Below are 18,982 nucleotides of genomic sequence, written 5' to 3' on the forward strand. Positions count from 1 at the left end.
CCTCCTAAACACCGTTGGGTAGTAGTGGTTCTGGTCAGTCAGTTTCAGCTCTCCTCCTAAACACCGTTGGGTAGTAGTGGTTCTGGTCAGTCAGTTTCAGCTCTCCTCCTAAACACCGTTGGGTAGTAGTGGTTCTGGTCAGTCAGTTTCAGCTCTTCTCCTAAACACCGTTGGGTAGTAGTGGTTCTGGTCAGTCAGTTTCAGCTCTCCTCCTAAACACCGTTGGGTAGTAGTGGTTCTGGTCAGTAGTTTCAACTCTCCTCCTAAACACCGTTGGGTAGTAGTGGTTCTGGCCAGTCAGTAGTTTCAGCTCTCCTCCTAAACACTGTTGGGTAGTAGTGGTTCTGGCCAGTCAGTTTCAGCTCTCCTCCTAAACACCGTTGGGTAGTAGTGGTTCTGGCCAGTCAGTAGTTTCAACTCTCCTCCTAAACACCGTTGGGTAGTAGTGGTTCTGGCCAGTCAGTTTCAGCTCTCCTCCTAAACACTGTTGGGTAGTAGTGGTTCTGGCCAGTCAGTAGTTTCAGCTCTCCTCCTAAACACCGTTGGGTAGTAGTGGTTCTGGCCAGTCAGTTTCAGCTCTCCTCCTAAACACCGTTGGGTAGTAGTGGTTCTGGCCAGTTAGTTTCAGCTCTCCTCCTAAACACCGTTGGGTAGTAGTGGTTCTGGCCAGTCAGTTTCAGCTCTCCTCCTAAACACCGTTGGGTAGTAGTGGTTCTGGCCAGTCAGTTTCAGCTCTCCTCCTAAACACCGTTGGGTAGTAGTGGTTCTGGCCAGTCAGTTTCAGCTCTTCTCCTAAACACCGTTGGGTAGTAGTGGTTCTGGCCAGTCAGTCAGTTTCAGCTCTCCTCCTAAACCCCGTTGGGTAGTAGTGGTTCTGGCCAGTCAGTAGTTTCAGCTCTCCTCCTAAACACCGTTGGGTAGTAGTGGTTCTGGTCAGTCAGTTTCAGCTCTCCTCCTAAACACCGTTGGGTAGCAGTGGTTCTGGCCAGTCAGTAGTTTCAGCTCTCCTCCTAAACACCGTTGGGTAGTAGTGGTTCTGGTCAGTCAGTTTCAGCTCTCCTCCTAAACACCGTTGGGTAGTAGTGGTTCTGGTCAGTAGTTTCAACTCTCCTCCTAAACACCGTTGGGTAGTAGTGGTTCTGGTCAGTCAGTTTCAGCTCTCCTCCTAAACACCGTTGGGTAGTAGTGGTTCTGGCCAGTCAGTTTCAGCTCTCCTCCTAAACACCGTTGGGTAGTAGTGGTTCTGGTCAGTAGTTTCAGCTCTCCTCCTAAACACCGTTGGGTAGTAGTGGTTCTGGCCAGTCAGTAGTTTCAGTTCTCCTCCTAAACACCGTTGGGTAGTAGTGGTTCTGGTCAGTAGTTTCAGCTCTCCTCCTAAACACCGTTGGGTAGTAGTGGTTCTGGTCAGTCAGTTTCAGCTCTCCTCCTAAACACCGTTGGGTAGTAGTGGTTCTGGCCAGTCAGTTTCAGCTCTCCTCCTAAACACCGTTGGGTAGTAGTGGTTCTGGCCAGTCAGTAGTTTCAGCTCTCCTCCTAAACACTGTTGGGTAGTAGTGGTTCTGGTCAGTCAGTTTCAGCTCTCCTCCTAAACACCGTTGGGTAGTAGTGGTTCTGGCCAGTCAGTAGTTTCAGCTCTCCTCCTAAACACCGTTGGGTAGTAGTGGTTCTGGTCAGTCAGTTTCAGCTCTCCTCCTAAACACCGTTGGGTAGTAGTGGTTCTGGCCAGTCAGTAGTTTCAGTTCTCCTCCTAAACACCGTTGGGTAGTAGTGGTTCTGGTCAGTCAGTAGTTTCAGTTCTCCTCCTAAACACCGTTGGGTAGTAGTGGTTCTGGCCAGTAGTTTCTGCTCTCCTCCTAAACACCGTTGGGTAGTAGTGGTTCTGGCCAGTCAGGTTCAGCTCTCCTCCTAAACCCCGTTGGGTAGTAGTGGTTCTGGTCAGTAGTTTCAGCTCTCCTCCTAAACACCGTTGGGTAGTAGTGGTTCTGGCCAGTCAGTTTCAGCTCTCCTCCTAAACACCGTTGGGTAGTAGTGGTTCTGGCCAGTCAGTTTCAGCTCTCCTCCTAAACACCGTTGGGTAGTAGTGGTTAATGCCTGGCCAGTCAGTTTCAGCTCTCCTCCTAAACACCGTTGGGTAGTAGTGGTTCTGGCCAGTCAGTTTCAGCTCTCCTCCTAAACACCGTTGGGTAGTAGTGGTTAATGCCTGGTCAGTCAGTTTCAGCTCTCCTCCTAAACACCGTTGGGTAGTAATGGTTCTGGCCAGTCAGTTTCAGCTCTCCTCCTAAACACCGTTGGGTAGTAGTGGTTCTGGCCAGTCAGTTTCAGCTCTTCTCCTAAACACCGTTGGGTAGTAGTGGTTCTGGCCAGTCAGTTTCAGCTCTCCTCCTAAACACCGTTGGGTAGTAATGGTTCTGGCCAGTCAGTTTCAGCTCTTCTCCTAAACACCGTTGGGTAGTAGTGGTTCTGGCCAGTCAGTCAGTTTCAGCTCTCCTCCTAAACCCTGTTGGGTAGTAGTGGTTCTGGCCAGTCAGTAGTTTCAGCTCTCCTCCTAAACACCGTTGGGTAGTAGTGGTTCTGGTCAGTCAGTTTCAGCTCTCCTCCTAAACACCGTTGGGTAGCAGTGGTTCTGGCCAGTCAGTAGTTTCAGCTCTCCTCCTAAACACCGTTGGGTAGTAGTGGTTCTGGTCAGTCAGTTTCAGCTCTCCTCCTAAACACCGTTGGGTAGTAGTGGTTCTGGCCAGTCAGTTTCAGTTCTTCTCCTAAACACCGTTGGGTAGTAGTGGTTCTGGCCAGTCAGTTTCAGCTCTCCTCCTAAACACCGTTGGGTAGTAGTGGTTCTGGCCAGTCAGTTTCAGCTCTCCTCCTAAACACCGTTGGGTAGTAGTGGTTCTGGCCAGTCAGTTTCAGCTCTCCTCCTAAACACCGTTGGGTAGTAGTGGTTCTGGTCAGTCAGTTTCAGCTCTCCTCCTAAACACCGTTGGGTAGTAGTGGTTCTGGTCAGTCAGTTTCAGCTCTTCTCCTAAACACCGTTGGGTAGTAGTGGTTCTGGTCAGTCAGTTTCAGCTCTCCTCCTAAACACCGTTGGGTAGTAGTGGTTCTGGTCAGTCAGTTTCAGCTCTCCTCCTAAACACCGTTGGGTAGTAGTGGTTCTGGCCAGTCAGTTTCAGCTCTCCTCCTAAACACCGTTGGGTAGTAGTGGTTCTGGTCAGTAGTTTCAGCTCTCCTCCTAAACACCGTTGGGTAGTAGTGGTTCTGGCCAGTCAGTTTCAGCTCTTCTCCTAAACACCGTTGGGTAGTAGTGGTTCTGGCCAGTCAGTTTCAGCTCTCCTCCTAAACACCGTTGGGTAGTAATGGTTCTGGCCAGTCAGTTTCAGCTCTTCTCCTAAACACCGTTGGGTAGTAGTGGTTCTGGCCAGTCAGTCAGTTTCAGCTCTCCTCCTAAACCCCGTTGGGTAGTAGTGGTTCTGGCCAGTCAGTAGTTTCAGCTCTCCTCCTAAACACCGTTGGGTAGTAGTGGTTCTGGTCAGTCAGTTTCAGCTCTCCTCCTAAACACCGTTGGGTAGCAGTGGTTCTGGCCAGTCAGTAGTTTCAGCTCTCCTCCTAAACACCGTTGGGTAGTAGTGGTTCTGGTCAGTCAGTTTCAGCTCTCCTCCTAAACACCGTTGGGTAGTAGTGGTTCTGGCCAGTCAGTTTCAGTTCTTCTCCTAAACACCGTTGGGTAGTAGTGGTTCTGGCCAGTCAGTTTCAGCTCTCCTCCTAAACACCGTTGGGTAGTAGTGGTTCTGGCCAGTCAGTTTCAGCTCTCCTCCTAAACACCGTTGGGTAGTAGTGGTTCTGGCCAGTCAGTTTCAGCTCTCCTCCTAAACACCGTTGGGTAGTAGTGGTTCTGGTCAGTCAGTTTCAGCTCTCCTCCTAAACACCGTTGGGTAGTAGTGGTTCTGGTCAGTCAGTTTCAGCTCTTCTCCTAAACACCGTTGGGTAGTAGTGGTTCTGGTCAGTCAGTTTCAGCTCTCCTCCTAAACACCGTTGGGTAGTAGTGGTTCTGGTCAGTCAGTTTCAGCTCTCCTCCTAAACACCGTTGGGTAGTAGTGGTTCTGGCCAGTCAGTTTCAGCTCTCCTCCTAAACACCGTTGGGTAGTAGTGGTTCTGGTCAGTAGTTTCAGCTCTCCTCCTAAACACCGTTGGGTAGTAGTGGTTCTGGCCAGTCAGTAGTTTCAGTTCTCCTCCTAAACACCGTTGGGTAGTAGTGGTTCTGGTCAGTAGTTTCAGCTCTCCTCCTAAACACCGTTGGGTAGTAGTGGTTCTGGTCAGTCAGTTTCAGCTCTCCTCCTAAACACCGTTGGGTAGTAGTGGTTCTGGTCAGTAGTTTCAGCTCTCCTCCTAAACACCGTTGGGTAGTAGTGGTTCTGGTCAGTCAGTTTCAGCTCTCCTCCTAAACACCGTTGGGTAGTAGTGGTTCTGGCCAGTCAGTTTCAGCTCTCCTCCTAAACACCGTTGGGTAGTAGTGGTTCTGGCCAGTCAGTAGTTTCAGCTCTCCTCCTAAACACTGTTGGGTAGTAGTGGTTCTGGTCAGTCAGTTTCAGCTCTCCTCCTAAACACTGTTGGGTAGTAGTGGTTCTGGCCAGTCAGTAGTTTCAGCTCTCCTCCTAAACACCGTTGGGTAGTAGTGGTTCTGGTCAGTAGTTTCAGCTCTCCTCCTAAACACCGTTGGGTAGTAGTGGTTCTGGCCAGTCAGTTTCAGCTCTCCTCCTAAACACCGTTGGGTAGTAGTGGTTCTGGCCAGTCAGTTTCAGCTCTCCTCCTAAACACCGTTGGGTAGTAGTGGTTCTGGCCAGTCAGTTTCAGCTCTCCTCCTAAACACCGTTGGGTAGTAGTGGTTCTGGCCAGTCAGTAGTTTCAGCTCTCCTCCTAAACACCGTTGGGTAGTAGTGGTTCTGGCCAGTCAGTTTCAGCTCTCCTCCTAAACACCGTTGGGTAGTAGTGGTTAATGCCTGGTCAGTCAGTTTCAGCTCTCCTCCTAAACACCGTTGGGTAGTAGTGGTTCTGGCCAGTCAGTTTCAGCTCTCCTCCTAAACACCGTTGGGTAGTAGTGGTTCTGGCCAGTCAGTTTCAGCTCTCCTCCTAAACACCGTTGGGTAGTAGTGGTTAATGCCTGGTCAGTCAGTTTCAGCTCTCCTCCTAAACACCGTTGGGTAGTAATGGTTCTGGCCAGTCAGTTTCAGCTCTCCTCCTAAACACCGTTGGGTAGTAGTGGTTCTGGCCAGTCAGTTTCAGCTCTCCTCCTAAACACCGTTGGGTAGTAGTGGTTAATGCCTGGTCAGTCAGTTTCAACTCTCCTCCTAAACACCGTTGGGTAGTAGTGGTTCTGGTCAGTAGTTTCAGCTCTCCTCCAAAACACCGTTGGGTAGTAGTGGTTCTAGCCAGTCAGTTTCAGCTCTCCTCCTAAACACCGTTGGGTAGTAGGGGTTCTGGCCAGTCAGTTTCAGCTCTCCTCCTAAACCCCGTTGGGTAGTAGTGGTTCTGGCCAGTCAGTAGTTTCAGTTCTCCTCCTAAACACCGTTGGGTAGTAGTGGTTCTGGCCAGTCAGTTTCAGCTCTCCTCCTAAACACCGTTGGGTAGTAGTGGTTCTGGCCAGTCAGTTTCAGCTCTCCTCCTAAACACCGTTGGGTAGTAGTGGTTCTGGCCAGTCAGTTTCAGCTCTCCTCCTAAATGCGGTGATCAGTGGATCATTTGAAGATCAGCGTCATTGAAGTTGGTGGTTCGTTAATACTCATTTCTGATCTGTTGTCACTAGTTACCAGATCCACACAGTCAGAAACCGTGCCTTCCTCTACAATTTACCTTCTTACAATATGATTTTTAAACCTAAACCTAATCTTAACCCTAACCATCACCAGATTGCTAACCTTATGCCTAACCCTGACCTTAAATTAAGACCAAATAGCTAATTAGAATTTTCACACATTTTTACAATATAGCCAATTTTGACTTTGTGACTGTACTATCTGGTGGAAATCTTTCAGATCTGAGACGAGAGAAATTGTCTGATGGATCTGGTGTTTGTGACTGTACTATCTGGTGTTTGTGACTGTACTATCTGGTGTTTTGTGACTGTACTATCTGGTGTTTTGTGACTGTACTATCTGGTGTTTTGTGACTGTACTATCTGGTGTTTTGTTAAAGGCTCGGAGTGGGTCACGCACCCAAGAAGGCTCAACCAATCATCCGACGGATAATACTTCCGGCTATCCTACGAAACAACATTTTGCGTCCAGGGGTCAGAGGTACCTGAGCAGCCTCATTCCGGCGGTGGCCCCCAGGTAGAGGGGGGTCTCGTGGTGCCTGCTTCGGGGGATGAGGCGCTCTGCTTCCTTCATACAGCTCTTCAGGGACGCCCCTGCCTGCCCTGGAAACACAGAGTAGCTGGAGATACCAGCACCTGGACACACACACACACACACACACACACACACACACACACACACACACACACACACACACACACACACACTTTAACTAGATAACAAATCACATTTTAGTGGTCACATACACATGGTTAGCAGATGTTAATGCAAGCGTAGCGAAATGCTTGTGCTTCTAGTTGACAGTGCAGCAATATCTAACAAGTAATCTAACAATTCCACAACAACTACCTTATACACACAAATCTAAAGGGATGGAATAAGAATATGTACATATAAATATATGGATGAGCGATGGCCATGTGCCATAGGCAAGATGCAATACATGGTATAGAATACAGTATATACATATGAGATGAGTAATGTAGGATATGTAGACATTATTAAAGTGGCGTTATTTAAAGTGACTAGTAATACCTTTATTAAATCCATTTATTAAATTGATTAAAGTGGCCAGAGATTTGATTCAGTATGTTGGCAGCAGCCACTCTGTTAGTGATAGCTGTTTAACAGTCTGATGGCCTTGAGATAGAAGCTGTTTTACAGTCTCTCGGTCCCAGCTTGCTAGGTTTTCATAGTGTGTGTGTGTGTGTCTACCTTCGACTTTGCAGGCGTGTGTCTGCTGCACTCTTCCAGTGTCGTTATCCTTCTCTGCCGGCCACTCGTAGATATACACTGCTGTATGTGAGGAACCAGCATCCAGGACGATCCCATACTGAGAGATGGAGAGAGAGACATTCTCAACCTCTCTGACCCAGTCTGTAATACCTACATGTGTCAAGCAAACCACCATAGTCCCTGTACCTAAGAATGTAACCTGTCTAAATGACTACCAACCCGTAGCACACATCTTTACCCATGACATTTGTATTTATTCTGGATCCCCATTAGCTGATTGAGAAAGGAAAGCTGCTAGGAGCTCAGATTAAATAATTTAATAACTTAATAACCCTGTTCATCAGGGTATAATGACTAACACTGTGGAGTCACTAGTTTATACAGTGTCAAAGAACACACACAGGTGTCTGTAATCATAACGACAAACACTGTGGAGTCACTAGTTTATAAAGTGTCAAAGGACACACACAGGTGTCTGCAATCATAATGACAAACACTGCGGAGTCACTAGTTAATAAAGTGTCAAAGGACAAACACAGGTGTCTGCAATCATAATGACAAACACTGTGGAGTCACTAGTTTATAAAGTGTCAAAGGACACACACAGGTATCTGTAATCATAATTACATTTACATTTAAGTAATTTAGCAGACGCTCTTATCCAGAGCGACTTACAAATTGGAAAGTTCATACATATTCATCCTGGTCCCCCCGTGGGGAATGAACCCACAACCCTGGCGTTGCAAGCGCCATGCTCTACCAACTGAGCCACACGGGATGACAAAAAAAAGTCATGACAAACACTGTGGAGTCACTAGTTTATAAAGTGTCAGTATTCATCAGGCCTGATATCATTGGTTAATTCTCAGACATAAGAATAACATACAAAAACATAAATGGATAGCATACGATCATAGATACAATTTGGCTACATAGGCCTACAAATATTTACAAAGAATAGCAAAATCACAATAATCACAAAAATGGCTTCAGATCAAAGTCTACGTTGAGACCGAAGGGAGCAAGGTCCTTAAATTGAAAGATCCAGGTTCCTCTCATTTTAACAATAAATTGTCGAGGTCACCCCCTCTCCTAGGGAGGGTGACATGTTCGATGCCGATATAACGTAGGGTTGAAATCTAGTGGTCTGCTTCCAAAAAGTGGACCCCAACTGGGTAAGCCGTGTTTCTGCACCTGATGGTGCTACGATGCTCTGAGATACGTACTTTTAATTTGTGCTTTGTTTTACCCACATCATTTTTACCACAAGGACAAGTTATACGATAAATAACTGCCTTAGTGGAGCACGTAATAACACCTTTGATTGGGATCTGTTTCCCTGTTTGGGGGTGTTTGAAGGATCTGCATTTATAAGTGCCATTGCATTGAGCACAGCCATTACACTTGTAGTTTCCATCCAGTAGGGGTGTAAATAGACGTTGTGCAAGGATATTTTGGGGTGGTATATCAGAGTCAACCAATTGATCTCTGAGATTTCTGCCCCGTGAGAATACATCCAAGGGACGGTCCGAAAACACATTACCGATACTGTCATCGGATCTTAGAATGTGCCAATGTTTGTGAATGATTATTTTCCAAGTCTAGGTCCAAGAGGCTTCTAACAGCTTCTACCACCAAGCCATAAGACTCCTGACCATCTAATCAAATGGCTACCCAGACTATTTGCATTGCCCCATCCGCCCCCAAGCTGCTGCTACTCTCTGTTATTATCTATACATAGTCACCTTAATAACTCTACCTACATGTACATATTACCTCAATTACCTCGACTAACCGGTGCCCCCACACATTGACTCTGTACCGGTACCCCCTGTATATAGCCTCCACATTGACTCTGTACCGGTACCCCCTGTATATAGCCTCCACATTGACTCTGTACCGGTACCCCCTGTATATAGTCTCCACATTGACTCTGTACCGGTACCCCCTGTATATAGCCTCCACATTGACTCTGTGCCGGTTCCCCCTGTATATAGCCTCCACATTGACTCTGTACTGGTATCCCCTGTATATAGCCTCCACATTGACTCTGTACTGGTATCCCCTGTATATAGCCTCCACATTGACTCTGTACTGGTATCCCCTGTATATAGCCTCCACATTGACTCTGTACTGGTATCCCCTGTATATAGCCTCCACATTGACTCTGTACTGGTATCCCCTGTATATAGCGTCCACATTGACTCTGTACTGGTATCCCCTGTATATAGCCTCGCTATTGTTATTTTACTGCTGCTCTAAATTATTTGTTTATTTTATTTCTTATTCTTTTTAGGTATTTTTTTTAATGTATTTTTTTAACTGCATTGAAGGTTAAGGGATTGTAAGTAAGGTCTACACCTGTTGTATTTGGCGCATGTGACAAGATATTTCAGTTTTTTGCTAATTCTTTTGATTCGACAGAATTGGCTGGTAGGGCAAACTGTTTTTCAAGGGAAGCGGGTGACAACTGTCAGCCCTCAAACTGTTACGCTCAGTAGGTTTCCTGTAAAGATCAGTGTATAGAACATTATCTTCACACAAGATCAGAAGATCAAGGAAGCTGATTCTGCATCACTCCGCCATAGAACACAATATCATCAACGTACCATAACCCTAACCCTAACCCTAACCCTAACCCTAACCCATAGAACACAATATCATCAACGTACCCTAACCCTAACCCTAACCCTAACCCTAACCCTAACCCTAACCCATAGAACACAATATCATCAACGTACCCTAACCCTAACCCTAACCCTAACCCTAACCCTAACCCTAACCCTAACCCTAACCCATAGAACACAATATCATCAACGTTTCCAAATAATGATGTTTGGCAAGAAAAGATGTTTGAGAGGATTGAGAATTGACTGTTCCATGTAAATGTGGGTTACATAGCAATACCCTTCGTCAGAATAAAGAAATCATTTAGAAACATGAAGTAGTTGTGTGTGAGTACTATTTATAATTTATATAATGTTATAATGCATAATGCACTGGAAGGTAGTTTATTAGGATCACGTTGCAGAAGAGAATGCTCCATAGCTTCAATACCACCCTCGTGTGGAATATGTGTATAACGACTCAACATCAAAAGTAACTAACAAGGTATTCTCAGGGAGAGGATCAAAAGATTATATGATAGAGATCATACAGTTGGTGTCCTTTAGGAGGGGAGCTGTTCTGAGACCATACTGCTGGTGTCCTTTAGGAGGGGAGCTGTTCTGAGACCATACTGCTGGTGTCCTTTAGGAGGGGAGCTGTTCTGAGACCATACTGCTGGTGTCCTTTAGGAGGGGAGCTGTTCTGAGATCATACTGCTGGTGTCCTTTAGGAGGGGAGCTGTTCTGAGATCATACTGCTGGTGTCCTTTACAAAGGAGGGGAGCTGTTCTGAGATCATACTGCTGGTGTCCTTTAGGAGGGGAGCTGTTCTGAGATCATACTGCTGGTGTCCTTTAGGAGGGGAGCTGTTCTGAGACGCTGGTGTCCTTTAGGAGGGGAGCTGTTCTGAGACCATACTGCTGGTGTCCTTTAGGAGGGGAGCTGTTCTGAGACCATACTGCTGGTGTCCTTTAGGAGGGGAGCTGTTCTGAGATCATACTGCTGGTGTCCTTTAGGAGGGGAGCTGTTCTGAGACCATACTGCTGGTGTCCTTTAGGAGGGGAGCTGTTCTGAGATCATACTGCTGGTGTCCTTTAGGAGGGGAGCTGTTCTGAGACCATACTGCTGGTGTCCTTTAGGAGGGGAGCTGTTCTGAGACCATACTGCTGGTGTCCTTTAGGAGGGGAGCTGTTCTGAGACCATACTGCTGGTGTCCTTTAGGAGGGGAGCTGTTCTGAGACCATACTGCTGGTGTCCTTTAGGAGGGGAGCTGTTCTGAGATCATACTGCTGGTGTCCTTTAGGAGGGGAGCTGTTCTGAGACCATACTGCTGGTGTCCTTTACAAAGGAGGGGAGCTGTTCTGAGATCATACTGCTGGTGTCCTTTAGGAGGGGAGCTGTTCTGAGACCATACTGCTGGTGTCCTTTACAAAGGAGGGGAGCTGTTCTGAGACCATACTGCTGGTGTCCTTTAGGAGGGGAGCTGTTCTGAGACCATACTGCTGGTGTCCTTTAGGAGGGGAGCTGTTCTGAGACCATACTGCTGGTGTCCTTTAGGAGGGGAGCTGTTCTGAGACCATACTGCTGGTGTCCTTTAGGAGGGGAGCTGTTCTGAGACCATACTGCTGGTGTCCTTTAGGAGGGGAGCTGTTCTGAGACCATACTGCTGGTGTCCTTTAGGAGGGGAGCTGTTCTGAGATCATACTGCTGGTGTCCTTTAGGAGGGGAGCTGTTCTGAGACCATACTGCTGGTGTCCTTTAGGAGGGGAGCTGTTCTGAGACCATACTGCTGGTGTCCTTTAGGAGGGGAGCTGTTCTGAGATCATACTGCTGGTGTCCTTTAGGAGGAGAGCTGTTCTGAGATCATACTGCTGGTGTCCTTTACAAAGGAGGGGAGCTGTTCTGAGACCATACTGCTGGTGTCCTTTAGGAGGGGAGCTGTTCTGAGACCATACTGCTGGTGTCCTTTAGGAGGGGAGCTGTTCTGAGATCATACTGCTGGTGTCCTTTAGGAGGGGAGCTGTTCTGAGACCATACTGCTGGTGTCCTTTAGGAGGGGAGCTGTTCTGAGATCATACTGCTGGTGTCCTTTAGGAGGGGAGCTGTTCTGAGACCATACTGCTGGTGTCCTTTAGGAGGGGAGCTGTTCTGAGACCATACTGCTGGTGTCCTTTAGGAGGGGAGCTGTTCTGAGATCATACTGCTGGTGTCCTTTAGGAGGGGAGCTGTTCTGAGACCATACTGCTGGTGTCCTTTAGGAGGGGAGCTGTTCTGAGACCATACTGCTGGTGTCCTTTAGGAGGGGAGCTGTTCTGAGATCATACTGCTGGTGTCCTTTAGGAGGGGAGATGTTCTGAGACCATACTGCTGGTGTCCTTTAGGAGGGGAGATGTTCTGAGACCATACTGCTGGTGTCCTTTAGGAGGGGAGCTGTTCTGAGACCATACTGCTGGTGTCCTGTAGGAGGGGAGCTGTTCTGAGATCATACTGCTGGTGTCCTTTAGGAGGGGAGCTGTTCTGAGATCATACTGCTGGTGTCCTTTAGGAGGGGAGCTGTTCTGAGATCATACTGCTGGTGTCCTTTACAAAGGAGTGGATTCAACATGTCAATACCTCTACAACTAGTGATGAAGTCAATCTCTCCTCCACTTTGAACCAGGAGAGATTGACTTGCATATTATTAATGTTAGCTCTCTGTGTATATTTAAAGACAGACCTCTCCCCATCCTTGCTACTGTTGTATCAATATGTTTTGACCATGACAGTTTATAATCCAGGGTTACTCCAAGCAGTTTAGTCTCCTCAACCTCAATTTCCACATTATTCATTACAAGATTTAGTTAAGGTTTAGGGTTTACTGAATGATTTGTCCCAAACAAAATGCTTTTAGTTTTAGAAATATTTAGGACTAACTTATTCCTTGCCATCCATTCTGAAACTAACTGCAGCTCTTTGTTAAGTGTTGCAGTCATTTCAGTCGTTGTGGTCGCTGACGTGTAGTGTTGAGTCATCCGCACACATAGACAAACTGGCTTTACTCAAAGCCAGTGGCATGTCATTAGTAAAGATTGAAAAAGTAAGGGGCCTAGACAGCTGCCCTGGGGAATTCCTGATTCTACCTGGATTATGTTGGAGAGGCTTCCATTAAAGAACACCCTCTGTGTTCTGTTAGACAGGTAACTCTTTATCCACAATATAGCAGGGGGTGTAAAGACACATGCTTTTTTCCAGCAATAGACTGTGATCGAGAATGTCAAAAGCCGCACTGAAGTCTAACAAAACAGCCCCCACTATTTTTTTTATCATCAGTTTCTCTCAGCCAACCATCAGTCATTTCTGTAAGTGCTGTGCTTGTTGAATGTCCTTCCCTATAAGTGCTCTGAAAGTCTGTTGTCAACGTGTTTACTGTAAAATATAATTTTATCTGGTCAAACACAATTTTTCCAAAAGTTTACTAAGGGTTGGTAACAGGCTGATTGATCGGCTATTTGAGTCAGATAACTGGATTGGGGGCGGTATTTTGACGTCCGGATGAAAAGCGTGCCCAAAGTAAACTGCCTGCTACTCAGGCCCAGAAGCTAGGAAATGCATATAATTGGTAGATTTGGATAGAAAACACTCTAAAGTTTAAGAATAATATAAAATAATGTCTGTGAGTATAACAGAACTGAAATGGCAGGCGAAACCCCGAGGACAAACCATCCCCCCAAAAAATGTTTTCATCCTACCACTGATTTCAATGGCTGGCACTTTTATAATAGGGCGAAATCGTGCCCGATTGCAGTTCCTAGGGCTTCCACTAGATGTCAACAGTCTTTAGAAAGAGTTTCAGGCTGGTTTTGGGAAAAATGAGCCAGTAATGTTTGTTTTTCACGGTGGCTCCCATTTTGGCTGTAGTGTTTCCAAGCACGTGAATGAGAGCGCTTTATTTGGTCTTTTTCTCCGGTAAAGACAATAACGATTCTCCGTCTTAAATTGTATCGTTTATTTGCGTATTAGGGTACCTGAGGTTTGTTATAAACTTTGAGTGACTTGTTTGGATACGTTTATTGGTAACGTTTGGGATTCATTTTGTATGCATTTTGAAGGAGGGAAACCGAGTGGATTATTGACTGAAGCGCGCCAGCTAAACTGAGTTAAGGATATAAAGGACTTTATCAAACAAAAGGACCATTTGTAATGAAACTGGGACCTTTTGGAGTGCCAACAGAAGAAGATCTTCAAAGGTAAGGCATATATTATATCGCTATTTCTGACTTTCGTGTCGCAACTCCCTGGTTGAAAATGATTTGTTATGCATTTGTGTGCTGGGCGCTGTCCTCAGATAATCGCATGGTTTGCTTTCGCCGTAAAGCCTTTTTGAAATCTGACACGGCGGCTGGATTAACAACAAGTTAAGCTTTATTTTGATGCATTGCACTTGTGAATTCATGAAAGTTTAATATTTATAGTAATAGCGTCCGACTAATCTATATTTATAGTAATAGCGTCCCGCTAATCTATATTTATAGTAATAGCGTCCCGCTAATCTATATTTATAGTAATAGCGTCCCACTAATCTATATTTATAGTAATAGCGTCCCACTAATCTATATTTATAGTAATAGCGTCCCACTAATCTATATTTATAGTAATAGCGTCCCACTAATCTATATTTATAGTAATAGCGTCCCACTAATCTATATTTATAGTAATAGCGTCCCACTAATCTATATTTATAGTAATAGCGTCCCACTAATCTATATTTATAGTAATAGCGTCCCACTAATCTATATTTATAGTAATAGCGTCCCACTAATCTATATTTATAGTAATAGCGTCCCGCTAGCATCCCACTAATCTATATTTATAGTAATAGCGTCCCACTAATCTATATTTATAGTAATAGCATCCCGCTAGCATCCCACTAATCTATATTTATAGTAATAGCGTCCCACTAATCTATATTTATAGTAATAGCGTCCCGCTAGCATCCCACTAATCTATATTTATAGTAATAGCGTCCCGCTAGCATCCCACTAATCCGCAAGAAGTTTTATGGGGTATTTACTATTCTTGGGTAGCGAAATGACTCTAGCTTCCCTCCAGGCCTGAGGGTACACACTTTCTAGTAGGCTTAAATTGAAGATTTGGCAAATAGGAGTGGCAATATCGTCTGCTATTATCCTCAGTCATTTTCCATCCAGATTGTCAGACCCCGGTGGCTTGTCATTGTTGATAGACAACAATACTTTTTTCACACTGACTTTTCAGAATTCAAAAGTACAATTCTTGTCTTTCATAATTTGGTCCGATATACTTGGATGTGTAGTGTCGGTGTTTGTTGCTGGCATATCATCCCTAAATTGCAAATGAAAAAGTCATTCAAGTAGTTGACAATATCAATGGGCTTTGTGATGAATGAGCCATCTGATTGAATGAGCCGTCTGATTGAATGAGCCATCTGATTCAATGAGCCATCTGATTCAATGAGCCATCTGATTCAATGAGCCATCTGATTCAATGAGCCATCTGATTCAATGAGCCATCTGATTCAATGAGCCATCTGATTCAATGAATGATGGAGCTGAGTTGGCTTTTTTTCCCCAAAATGTAATTTAAGGTGCCCCAAAGCTTTTTACCATCTTTTTACTTGGCCCCATGTTTTGGGATGTAGATGTGGACATCCGCCAGGCTCTGGAGAGGGAACCCACGCCTGCTACCTGCCCTCCTGAGTGCGTCTACTTTCCCACGGGGGTAAGGGATAGGCTGTTTACCTGGGTGCACACATCCCTCATCGCTGTACACCCAGGTATCACCTACACCATCCAATCCAATCCATCTCTGCTAAGTACTGATGGCCCACCTTGGCGCAGGACGTCACCCACTACGTCCAAACAACATTTCCCGGTACACTCCAGCAGGGAAACTCCTTCCCATGCCTCAGCGGTCTTGGTCTCATCTGTTCATAGACTTCGTCACTGATCTCACCCTCATGTTTCCCTCTTCAGGCCGGTGGTTCCTGGTCCCCTGATGCCGTCCCCCCACGACACCCCTCCGCCTCCCCTGGACATCGATGGGACCCCTGCCTCTACCGTCAGGTCCCTACTGGACTCCCGACATCCCTACTGAACGTTGTAGCGGTTGTGGGGGTCAGCTTCAGTACCTGGTGGACTGGGAGGGGTACGTTCCAGAGGAGCACTGTTGGGTCCCGGTGGCTGACATCCTGGACCCCAATATCGTCCGTGATTTTCATCTACGCCGTCTAGACCGGCCCGTTCCTCGCCCTCGGAACCATACTCCTGGTTGGCGTGGTTCTGTGGCTAGGGCCACACGACGGGGGGTAGAGTCACGCCTACTCCCACTGCCTCTCTCTAGAGCTCGACGTCACCAGTCTACTAACCACTAGCCCTGGCACAATCATTCCGCACACCTGGACCTCATCACCCTGATTACTCTCCTTTTATTTAGCCCTCAGTAGCCTCAGTCATTAGGCAGTATTGGTTTTGTTTCAGCTTCTCCTGTTTTGTGTATCTGCCTTTATTATTAAAACCACCTTCTGCACCTGCTTCCTGCTTACGTTACAAGAACGGCAAGATGACAATCTGCAAGTCATGGAGACATCAGTTCTGAATGTGAATCCATGATAACAATGACAGAGAAACCTGATTAACTAACGGACCCCAGGCCATTCCATGTAATTGATCTACTCCAAAGCTAGCACACCTGATTCAACTTGTCAACTAATCCTCGAGTCTTGAATGGCTTGTTCAGAGCAACAGCACAATTGTGAAACATCTGGGTGTCCCCGAGGAGAGGTTTGAGAAACACTGCAGTACATTACAGTAAAAAAAAAGTAGAGAAAGTCCTTTCAACATTGATTCAGAACCAAAAATGAACCAGAAAAGATGCATTTTCAACGTCCGGAAAATACATATTTTAAACTTCCTGAAAATACTTTCATTCAGAACCTAAAATGAACCTAACTTCAGCATCTGGAATTGTATCATATAATGTATTTTAAATGTAATTTTGCTTACTGGGTTCAGATTTTTGGGAACACACTAAAAAGTAATTTGACATTGTTGATTAGTCAGCATACATTTGGATTAAAATGGCATGAAGAAAATGCTAGCATATGTACACTCACTGCAATTCAACAAAAGGAGATGAGTTCCTGTAAGTTACCACAATCACACCATGAGTAGTTAATCGTAAAACATACACCTCTGCCTTTCTTTCTTCATTACTAGCTGCACGATGTACTGAGAACCCAGCTGGCTGTATGGACGGGGACAGTATATCTGGAGAGAGATGAGAACCCAGCTGGATGTATGGACGGGAACAGTATATCTGGAGAGAGATGAGAACCCAGCTGGATGTATGGACGGGAATAGTGTATCTGGAGAGAGACATGATTCCGTGAAACAGAGTATGTTACAGTCCTTGATGTCTCTCTGGAAGGAGATCCTCGCCCTGAGCTCGTCTACTTTATTGTCCAGGAACTGAACATTAGCGAGTAATATACTCTGAAGTGGTGGATGGTATGCACGCCTCCTGAGTCAGACTAGACACTACACTGTGCTTCACTCAGCACATATGTGACTCATTTCAGGAAACTAGGCATTTGTCGCAAGTCATTTCTTCACAGGAGAGCCATCTTGAACCTAAACGTTTTTTAAATCAGAAATACAGATATTACACATTTAAAATGTTGTCAGAAAGTCGTTTTCATTTCAAGTTAAAGTGTACTGTTCGCTAGCTAGCTAACATTAGCTGGCTGGCTCGCTAGCTAATGTTACGTGTATGATCTGTGCAGTAATATTATTCGTATCTCAGAGCCATTTGCATTGCTAGTTATAGCCTAACGTTAGCTAGCTAACATTGAACCTGGTTGGTTAGCTACCTGCAGATTCATGCAGGGTAGTAACGTTATGAGTTGGGATTATGGTTCATTGTTTAGCTAGCTAGCTACATGTCTAAACAAAAGACACCACTATGCAAGTAACCATTTCAATAGAATGTTCATGATATCACTGCGACAACTGTCAATAGACGTCGCTGGTAAATTCGCTCTCATGTGAGTGTGCCAGAGAGCAGAATAACTGACGAATTTACAAATGCTCAACACCTGTTGAATGTGGCCGGTGTCAGTAAACATTGACAAAAAAACATAATTAAATTGTTGCCAGCAGCACAGTTGCAGTCACCAACACTCTGCTCTGCTAAGGCGAGTATTTTGTGTCTGGAGGTAGCTAGCCAATATTAGTCTGATAGCTTGGGTGCTTGACTGCTGTTGTTAGGTCAGAATGCTCAGATCAACCCTACTCCTCGGCCAGAGTGTCCAGTGTACTCTGAACGCTCCGAGAGCGAAACGCTCTGAATTTACAAATGGACAAGCTGACAACGCTCTGAGTTAACGAACACCCAGAGCACAATCTGGCACTCCAGATTACATTTACGAACACACCCGTAGTATAAACCAGCCTTTAGTCTTGAAATCTTTGATTGTTTAATACACAGCCTCACAGGTTAATCCTTAAAGAGATGGGTGGTGCTAAAGCTTTAGAGGATGTGAACATTGGTGTAGACAAAGAAGAGCTCTCCAGTAGGTGTACCAAAAAATTCAAGGGCCATTTTCTCAAAACTGAGGTTACAAGTTTATTAACCTTCAAAGCAGAATTACTTTCCGATTGTTCCTCAACTGTATAATATACATTTTCTAGCTCTGAGTCTCTAGTTTTATCCAATCTAAAAAACACAATTTCAAAATTTGCTACATAAGACCGAATCGTGCCGTTCGGTCACATAGCCAAGCTGCAGGCTAAGGTTAAATCTAGACGTGGGTTTCTCTATCATAGTTGCTCCTCTTTCACCCCAGCTGCCAAACTAACCCTGATTCAGATGACCATCCTACCCATGCTAGATTAGGGAGATCTAATTTATAGATCGGCAGGTAAGGGTGCTCTCGAGCGGCTAGATGTCTTTACTTTTCGGCCATCAGATTTGCCACCAATGCTCCTTATAGGACACATCACTGCACTCATTACTCCTCTTTAAACTGGCCATCTCTGTATACCCGGAGCAAAACACACTGGTCGATGCTTATTTATAAAACCCTCTTAGTGACTGGGTGTAATGATACACCATCCAAAGCGTAATTAATAACTTCACCATGCTCAAAGGGATATTCAGTGTCTGCTTATATTTATCCATCTACCAATAGGTGTCCTTCTTTGCCAGGCATTGGAAAACCTCCATGGTCTTTGTGGTTGATTCTGTGCTTGAAATTCGCTACTCCACTGTGGGACCTTACAGACAATTGTATGTGTGGGGTACAGAGATGGGGTAATCACTCCA

At 45.6% G+C, this 18,982-nt stretch overlaps 1 protein-coding gene across 3 annotated transcripts in view; it reads right to left on the bottom strand.

Annotated features, from left to right (window-relative positions):
* The window catches only part of entpd1 (ectonucleoside triphosphate diphosphohydrolase 1), a 96,057-nt gene that overhangs the window by 49,759 nt on the left and 27,316 nt on the right, over positions 1-18,982 (bottom strand). For all 3 annotated transcript variants that reach the window (XM_071394836.1, XM_071394838.1, XM_071394837.1), the window contains exons 3-4: positions 7,017-7,134; positions 6,286-6,436 (exon numbers count right to left, since the gene is read on the bottom strand). In XM_071394836.1, coding sequence (XP_071250937.1) covers positions 6,286-6,436; positions 7,017-7,134 — 269 coding nt within the window. The remainder of the gene's footprint in view (positions 1-6,285; positions 6,437-7,016; positions 7,135-18,982) is intronic.

Source organism: Salvelinus alpinus, chromosome 3, assembly GCF_045679555.1.
Source record: "Salvelinus alpinus chromosome 3, SLU_Salpinus.1, whole genome shotgun sequence".
NCBI classification, from domain to species: domain Eukaryota; kingdom Metazoa; phylum Chordata; class Actinopteri; order Salmoniformes; family Salmonidae; genus Salvelinus; species Salvelinus alpinus.